The 10000-nt window shown below is 40.9% G+C and overlaps 1 protein-coding gene across 8 annotated transcripts in view; it reads right to left on the reverse strand.

Annotated features, from left to right (window-relative positions):
• LOC106878083 (uncharacterized) overlaps positions 1-10000 on the reverse strand; it is a 92767-nt gene that overhangs the window by 40552 nt on the left and 42215 nt on the right. For all 8 annotated transcript variants that reach the window (XM_089344919.1, XM_089344916.1, XM_089344920.1 and 5 more), the window contains 2 exons: positions 2519-2661; positions 8-363 (listed from right to left, as the gene is read on the reverse strand). In XM_089344919.1, coding sequence (XP_089201045.1) covers positions 8-363; positions 2519-2661 — 499 coding nt within the window. The remainder of the gene's footprint in view (positions 1-7; positions 364-2518; positions 2662-10000) is intronic.

Consider the following 10000-nt stretch of genomic DNA (forward strand, 5'->3'; position numbering starts at 1 on the left):
CACAAACCTGGCATATTCTTGAGGGTATGGCGAAGAGTACCAGGTCTGAATTTCATATTTGCCAAACTCTATGCATGGTGGAAAGCGTCCCTGAGTGTCTGGAGGTGTGTGTGATGATGAGGAGGAGGAAGAAGACGAGGAGGAGGAGGAGGAGGACGATGATAGGGGTGAACTTGGACAGGTGGGCATCGCAGTGCTCATTGCAGCAGCAGTGATTGCCGTGGTGACTGTTGTCGTCGTCGTCGTCGTCGCGGTCGCCGCCCCAGCTGCAGCTGTGCTGCCCGATGCCATATTGGTGCCGGCATCCGTTGCCTCACTGCCACTGCTACCAGACGTTTTCTTGTCGGACCCATTACAAGAAGCCTGAAAACAGAAACGAAACATTACATTAGGTTATAAATAATAAATAAATGTGCCCCTTTTAAAGCCTAGCCAGGCTCATGGGCCCAGTTTCCCGGTTTCATCGCAGCGTTACTCATTTTCGCCAGCTGAGTGGACTGGAGCAACGTGAAATGAAGTGTTTTGCTCAAGAATACAACGCGTCGCCCAGTCCGGGAATCGAAACCACAATCTGACGATCATGATGCTGACACCCTAACCACTAATCCGCAAGCCTCCACACATTAGGTTATGGGTATTGGTTTTAAACCAGTGTTTCTCAACCATGCTTTTGCCTATAGACCCCTTTCATTCCCCATTTTACTCTGGTGGACCCCACCCATTGCCATCTCATGTTTAACCCTTCAGCCATCATCATCATTTAACATCCATTTTCCTTGCTAGCATGGGTTGGACAGTTTAACTTAGAACTGATAAGCCAGGTTCCAATTTAATTTGGTGTGGTTTCTATGACTGAATGCCCTTCCTACTGCCCACCACTCAAGAGTGTAGTGGGTGCCTTTTACATAACACCAACATTGGTCATGATTACGATCTCACTTGACTTTACAGGAATCTTGGGGTTACTAGCCTGTACTCTTAACCACCATACCATATGCCCGTGGGCATATTATTTACATTTGATGGATATTTGTTCTGATCTTGTTTGTTGTTAACACAACGTTTCGGCTGATATACCCTCCAGCCTTCATCGACAAAATATCCATCAAATGTAAATAATATGCCACGGGCATATGGCGTGGTGGTTAAGAGTACAGGCTACTAACCCCAAGATTCCGAGTTCGATTCCAGGCAGTGACCTGAATAATAATAATCATCATCATCATCGTTTAACGTCTGCTTTCCATGCTAGCATGGGTTGGATGATTTGACTGAGGACTAGTGAAACCGGATAGCTACACCAGGCTCCAATCTGATTTGGCAGAGTTTCTACAGCTGGATAAACTTCATAACGCCAACCACTCCGAGAGTGTAATGGGTGCTTTTATGTGCCACCGGCACGAAGGCCAGTCAGGCGGTACTGGCAAAGGCCATGCTCAAAATGGCGTATTTTACGTGCCACCCGCACAAGAGCCAGTCCAGGGGCACTGGCAACGATCTCGCTTGAAAGTCCTTACACATGCCATGGGCACAAGTGCCAGAAAAGCGACGCTGGGCACAAGAGCCATCACGATTTCGCTTTCACTTGCCCCAACAGGTCTTCGCAAGCAGAGTTTTGTGAATAATAATAATATCAAAAAATACCTTTAGGAATGAGAACGCAGGTTCAAAATTTCCCCAAGACACCTGATGAAGGCTGGAGGGTATATCAGCCGAAATGTTGTATTAACAAACAAGATGAGGACTGGCACTCCGTCGCTTACGACGTCGAGGGTTCCAGTTGATCCGATCAACCTGCTTGTGAAATTAACGTGCAAGTGGCTGAGCACTCCACAGACACGTGTACCCTTAACGTAGTTCTCGGGGATATTCAGAGTGACACAGTGTGACAAGGCTGACTTTTTGAATTACAGACACAACAGAAACAGGAAGAAAGAGTGAGAGAAAGTTGTGGTGGAAGAGTACAGCAGGGTTCGCGACCATCCCCTGCTGGAGCCTCGTGGAGCTTTAGGTGTTTTCGCTCAATAAACACTCACAACGCCCGGTCTGGGAATCGAAACCACAATTTTACAATCATGAATAAAACACCCTAACCACTAAGCCATGAGCCTCCACACATTAGGTTATGGGTATTCGTTTTAAATCAGTGTTTCTCAACCATGTTTTTGCCTATAGACCCCTTTCATTCCCCATTTTACACAGTGTGACAAGGCTGACCCCTTTGAATAACAGGCCCAACAGAAACAGGAAGTAAGAGTGAGAGAGAAAGTTGTGGTGGAAGAGTACAGCACGGTTCGCCACCATCCCCTGCTGGAGCCTCGTGGAGCTTTAGGTGTTTTCGCTTAATAAACACTCACAACGCCCGGTCTGGGAATCCAAACCGCAATCCTATGACCGCGAGTCCACTGCCCTAACCACTGGGCCATTGCGCCTCCACCCATCAAATGTAAATAATGTACACAATTCCTCATCTCTTAAATATGGAACTGTATTACTAGAACACAGATTTTCTTCTTACCTCAAAGAGAGCCTGTTGAGCCTTTTCCTGAGCTCGTTTAAATAAATCAACATCTTTCTCGGTGACCCCAGGTGGCAGTGCTAGCGCTGCAGCGGCGGCTGCTGCCGCTGCCGCTGCTGCTGCTCGGTTGGTCTCCGCTGAATCTGAAAATAAACAGATAACAGTCATTCATATAATAAACATACGCAAATACACAGATATAGAATTAGATAAACATGTATATGTACACACAAAAATTACATATCTATAATTATTAATCAATACCCACATATGTGTATACATTGTGTTTGTGTGTGTCTGTATCATATATACATATATAATATACATAATTATTAATTAATAACATTAATCAATAATTATAATATGTTAATATATTAATTAATAGCCACATACTTGTGTCATATGTATATGCATATAAATACATACAAATTGTAAATTAATGATTAGGTATCCTTGTATGTTTATATTTTTTTGATAATTTTAATAAGGAAGGGTCAAATAGTCCACTGTTCAATGTAGTACTCAATACATTCCAAAACACAGAATATATTATATTTGTTTTGATATGGATCTTGCAATGAGTACACTGTTTCATAATCTACACACGATCATCATTGGAGACCAAAAATGAGTTCACAGAAATATTTCGCAACTGTTTCTGTATGAATCATGTTAGAAACATAAAGGAACAAAAAGAAAAAAAAGAAAGCATAGGTATAAAGCTATAATGGATAGTGTTACCATGTTAGAAAATATCTAAGAGAGAATTTAGTAGGGAGTGAAAAGGGGACAAATATGGAGTTCGGAGAGAGGAAGACGGCAAGAGAGACAGGCAACATCACTCGTGACATTTCTAACAGTTAAATAATTTTGGAGTGGCTCTGGGGTAAGTAGCTTGCTTAGTAACCACATGGTTTCGGGTTCAGTCCCACTGCATGGCACCTTGGACAAGTGTTTTTTTTACTATAGCCTCGGGTCCACAAAAGCCTTGTGAGTGGATTTGGTAGATGGAAACTGAAAGAAGCCTGCCATGTGTGCGTGTGCATGTATGTATGTATGTGTGTGTGTGTGTGTGTGTGTGTCTGTGTTTGTCCTCCCCAATATCGCTTGACAACTGATGCTAGTGTGTTTATATCCCCGTAAATTAGCGGTTCGGCAAAAGAGACCGATAGAATAAGTACTAGGCTTACAAAGAATAAGTCCTGGGGTCGATTTTCTCGACTAAAGGCGGTGCTCCAGCATGGCCGCAGTCAATTGACTGAAACAAGTAAAAGGTATACATATGTGTGTGTGTGTGAGTATATTTTCTTTTCCTTTCTAAATGTTAGTCATTTCACTACGGCCATGCTGGGGCAATGCCTTCAAGAACGTTTAAGTTGAATGAATCAACTCCAGTAGTTTTTTCCTTTTTTTTTTTTAAAGCATGGCATTATCAGTCTCTTTTCACTGAACCACTAAGTCACAGGGATGTAAACAAACCCTAGCTGTCAAGTGCTGGTGGTGGTGGGGAACAAACACACACATACATGCACACACACATTATGGAATTTTTCCAGTTTCTGTCTACCAAATCCACTCACAAGGCTTTCGTCGGCCAAAAGCGAAAGTAGAAAACACATCCCCAAGATGTCACACAGTGGGACTGAACCTGGGACTATGTGGTTGGGAAGCAAGCTTCTTACCACACAGCCATGCCTACACCTGTGTGTATGTGTGTGTGTGTGTGTATGATAGATATAAAATAATCAAACATGGTTGATGTGTGTGTGTGTGAAACAAATTCACGATTTCTTAAAATTATCTCTAATTAGAGAATGTCATAATTACCAAATTGCAATTAAAACTAGTTCCACAGGAAGAAGGGAGATAATCCCAAGATTCAAGAACTCTCCAAAACTGACCTGCAGTGCTGGAGCACCGCCTTTGGTCGAACAAATTGACCCCAGGACCTATTCTTTGCAAGCTTAGTACTTATTCTATTGGTCTCTTTTGTTGAACCGCTAAGTTATGGGGAGGTAGACACACAAACATTGGTTGTCAAGCGATGGTGGGAGGGGGGGGGGGAACAAACACAGACACAGAAATACATACATGTGTGTGTGTATGTGACGGGCTTCTTTCAGTTTCCGTCCATCAAATCCACTCACAAGGCTTTGATTAGCCCAAAGCTATAGTAGAAGACACCTGCCCAATATATATATATGTATATATATATATATGTATGTATTTGTGTGTGCAAGTGTGTGTGTGTGTGTGTGTGTGTGTGTGTGTACTTGTGTTCCCCACAACTGCTTGACAACGTCTGTTTTTTTCTTTTCTATAATGGCATGTCAGTTTTGGAGACCTTTTGAATCGTGAGGTTATCTCCTCTTCACAAGTGGAAATAGTCATAATTGCCATTTGGAAATTAATTATGACAAATCCTCAAGAGCAGTGGTTCTCAACCAGGGCTCATATACGATTTGGGGAGGGGGGATTCACAGTAGTATTTATAGGGTCCATAAAAATTTTTTGCTTCAGGTGTGTCTATTGCTAGAAACAGCTAAATTTCTTTCCAAAACATTTTACATAATTCAACTTACAAAAGTGAATGAGTGACAGACAAAATAGGAATTTTGAAAGAAGTATCTGTAAAACTAGGCTTTAGCAAATCAAAGAGGGTCCACATAGACAAAATAATAAATTGGGGATCTACAGTAGAGTATTTAGGGTTCATAAAGAAAGTTTTGCTTTAGATGTATTGCAAAGAACAGCCAGGTTTCTGTCTCTAATATTTTACATTGTTCAATTAACAAAATTTCATGTGATAAACAAAATAGGAAGTTGGGAAGAAGTTTCTATAAAATTAATTTTTAAACGTTGAATGGTTATGGGGGCCCAGCAGAATAAAATAGTACTTATTCTATCGGTTTCTTTTGCCAAACCGCTAAGTTACAGGGACGTAAACACACCAGCATCGGTTGTCAAGCAATGTTGGGGGGACAAACACAGACACACAAACATACATATATATCTTCCTTTCTTTTACTTGTTTCAGTCATTTGACTGTGGCCATGCTGGAGCACCGCTTTTAGTCGAGCAAATCGACCCCAGGACTTATTCTTTGGAAGCCTAGTACTTATTCTATCAGTCTCTTTTTGCCGAACCGCTAAGTTACGGGGATGTAAACACACCAGCATCGGTTGTCAAGCAATGTTGGGGGGACAAACACAGACACACAAACATACATATATATATATATATATATATACGATGGGCTTCTTTCAGTTTCCGTCTACCAAATCCACTCACAAGGCTTTGGTCGGCCCTGAGGCTATAGTAGAAGACATTTGTCCAAGGTGCCACACAGTGGGACAGAACCCAGAACCATGTGGTTGGTAAGCAAGCTACTTACCACACAGCCACTCCTGCACTTATATATATATATATATATATATATATATATATATATATACGACGGGCTTCTTTCAGTTTCCGTCTACCAGATCCACTCACAAGGCTTTCATCAGCCAAAAGCTTTAGTAGAAGGCACTTACCCAAGGTGCCACGCAGTGGGACTGAACCTGGAACTCTGTCATTAGGAAATATATATATATATCTACATGTATATCATTTACTGATGAGGATCAGCAAGAAACCAAAGCAAAAGGAAAGCTGGAGAACTCTGGCCATCTCTAATGAAATGCAGTTGACCGGTGGCTGCCTTGCTGGAAACTTGTAATTAACAATGTGATTATACACAGATTGTAATTATAACACAAAGGTAATTTAATTAAGTGAAACAGCGACATAAACAGCAGGCAAAGTTTCATGCAAATATGGCGCATGACCAAAATGCTTGGACTGAATCTAAGTTTGATATTTGTAGACCACACCCAACAAACCAACATGTCAGTCAGCATGGAGTGGGAGGAGGAAAGGAAGAAAAGATGCAGTCAGGGATAGTGTGTGTGTGTGTGTGTGTGTGTGTGTGTGTGTGAGTGTGAGAGAGAGAGAGAGAGAGAGAGAGAGAGAGAGAGAGAGAGAGAGTGCATGTGAGATTGCATGTGCAAGAGGATGTGTGTGTGTGAGAGAATGTGTGTAAATGCGTGTAGAGAAAGAGAGAGAGAGAGAGTGGGTGAGAGAATGAGGAATGTGTGTGTGAGAAAGGAAGAATGTGTGTGTGTGTGTGTATGAGATAGCGAGGGAGAGAGAGTGTGTGTGTGTGTGTGTGTGTGTGAGAGAAAGGAAGAATGTGTGTGTGTGTGTTTGTGTGTGTGTGTGAGCTTCTCAACAACAGACATGCAACAAGAAAAAAAAAATTTAACAAAAACACAAACAAACAAAAACTCAAAACCAATGCAAACTGAAAGCAGAAAGAAAGACAGAGAAAAACAATTAGAGAGAGAGAGAGAGAGAGAGAGGAAGGGGAGGAGATTGGAATGTCCATGCAGGAGAGGAGGGTTGGAGGCGGGGGAGGAGGAGGAGGGGGTGAAGTTGTATTGGGGAGGTGGCAGGGGGGGGGCAGGAGTGATGGAGAAACAGTGGTGGTGGTGGTGGTGGTGAGATGTGTGAAAGACAGAGAAAGAAGAAGAGGAAGAGAGAAAGGGCTCATGCAAGTGTAAATGTGCCAGGACAAAACAAGGGGTCGTGGAGGAAATAGGGAGCCACAGCAACTAAATAAAAAAGGGGCAGACTAAGAACAACAAGGTAAAACAGCAAAGACAGGAGGAGGTGGTAATAATAATAATAATAATAGTTGTTGTTGTGGTGGTGGTGGTGGTGGTGGTGGCAGTAATAAATAATCTTGTTCTGCTATAAGTAAAAGGCCTGAAATTTGGGGGAGAGGAGGACTAGTCGATGACATTGGACCCCCCAGCGCTCAACTGGTACTAATTTTATCAACCCCGAAAGAATGTGAAAGTGCAAGTAACAATAATAAAATTTAAAACCTAAAATTGAACAAAATTTTTTGTGTGTGTGTGAGTGTGTGTCTAGAAAAGGTGTGCGGCTGAGTGGTTATGGTATTTGGCTCATGACTGGAAAATCATGGGTTCAATACCTGGAGGTGTATTTGTCCTCTTCAGCGAGACATTTCATTTCATGTTGCTCCAGCTGGCGAAAATCGAGTTGTATCGATATTTCAAAGGGCCAGCCTCGTTATTTTGTGTCATGCTGAATCTCCCCGGGGAGTTACGTTAAGCGTATGTGTGTCTGTGGAGCACTCAGCCACTTATATGTTAATTTCACGAGCAGGCTGTTCTATCGATCGGATCACCTGGAATCTATGTCGTTGTAACCAACAGAGCGCCACTGGTGCATTAGGTCCTTGAGCAAGACACTATTTCACGTTGCTCCAGTCCAAACTCAGCTGGTGAGAATGAGTAGTGCCTGTAATTCAAAGGGGCCAGCCTTGTCACACTCTGTGCCATTCTGAACCTCCTTCAGAACTACATTAAGGGTACACATGTCTGTGGAGCACTCAGCCACTTGCACATTCATTTCAAAAGCAGGCTGTTCTGTTGATCAAATCAACTGAAAACCCTCATTCATCGTAACCGACGGAGCGCCAGTTTTTGTGTACCCTTGAGCAAGACAATTTATTTCATGTTGCTCCAATCCACTCGGCTCGCAGAACTGAATAGTACCCGTCACATTGTGTCACGCTGAATCTCCAAGAACTACATTAAGAGTACGCATGGTGTTTGTGGAGCGCTCAGCTGCATGCAAACTACTTTCATGAACAGGTTGTTTCATTGATCAGATCAACTGGGTCACTCAGCGTTGTAACCAATGGGTTAACAGTCTCTGTATGTGTATATATGCGAATGGTAGAAGTTACAGAATGACCCAACGGCTGAAAGGTTCAAGCACAGGCAGTTACCAGACTAGTTTCAAATCATGGCATTTCTAAATTTACAGATTTCCAATGCACAAAATTCTCAACCTTTCAGTCATGCTGTAACTTTTGCCAAGTGTTAATAAAAAAAAGCTGAGTGTGTGTATATATATATATATATATATATATATATATATATATATATATATATATATATATATAAATATATATATATATATACATATATATATATATATACTGCCCAAACTCTTCGAAACGCCTGTGTTAGAATGGGGGCAGCTAATGACGGAAAATGTTCTCTATGTGGCCTGTGTGTTTTCTGTACTCTGGTTATTATTATTTTTTTTGTCTACGTTTTGTTTGCAACGTCCTGTACCCAGATATGCACCTATATATACAGGTAGATGTAGGTATGCACATACTTGTACGTATATATGCATATACTCATTTATTATTTGTTTTATTATATATATATCTATGTATATATATATATATATATATATATATATATATATATATATATATATATATATATATATATATAATCATCATCATCATTTACCATCTATTTTCTATGCTGGCATCGGTTAGACAATTTGTCTGGAACTGGTAAGTCAGAGAGTGGTAGACCAGGCTCCAGTCTGATATTTGGGTTGGTTTCTACAGTGAGATGCACTTCCTTACACCAACCACTCCAAGAGTGTAGTGGGTGCCTTTCTCACATCACTGGCACGGGCGCCTTTTACGGGTCATCGCACCTGACCACAATTACAATACCACTCGGCTGTTTTGCATCACCAAACCTAAATACAGGGTGTTCATAAATTACCTTTACAATTTGAAGAAATTCAGGAAAAAGGAAATTAAAAAAATAAGGACAACTCAGCTGGCTGTGTGCCACAAATGGAACCCACGTACGAGTGGTCTGATGTTTCAAATTAAGACTTTATTTGTTTGTCTGTGTTTTCCAACTAGTTCTACTAAGGTATCCTTATTTTTAATTTTTTCCGCAATTATTTTTTTTCAAATTGTAAAGGTAATTTATGGACACTCTGTGTGTGTGTGTATGTATGTATATATATATATATATATATATATATATATATATATATATATATATATATATATATATATATATATATATATATATACACACACCCATGCATACATATCATCATCTTTTATCATCAGTTCTACATACAGGAATTGGCCAGCTATAGAGCTGCATAGGCACCATTTGTCTGCTTTGGCAAGGTTTCTATGGTTGGATGCACTCCCTAACGCCAAACATATGTCTGTCTGTCTGTGTGCATGTAGTATTTAGTTAGGTCTCTTTTCATTCACATTTTAAGGTCAAGGTGACCCTTCATCCATTCAGGGGTTGATGAAGTAAAAAAAAAAGCAAACACACCAATCAAGCAACGACTTCAACTATAAGCCTACCAACTATAATCCCACCATCAAATTTCAGGCCTTATGCCTACAACAGAAACATATATAAATGTGTGTGTGTGTGTATGTATGTGTGAAGTGACGTTTTTAATATTTTTATCAGGAGAAGCTAACAAAGTGACTCTGGGGTCAAGAGTTTTGTGCATGCCATGCACAAAACTATCAACAACTTTAGTCACTTTCTTAGCTTT

This window comes from Octopus bimaculoides, chromosome 29 (assembly GCF_046866305.1).
Source record: "Octopus bimaculoides isolate indiv1 chromosome 29, ASM4686630v1, whole genome shotgun sequence".
NCBI classification, from domain to species: domain Eukaryota; kingdom Metazoa; phylum Mollusca; class Cephalopoda; order Octopoda; family Octopodidae; genus Octopus; species Octopus bimaculoides.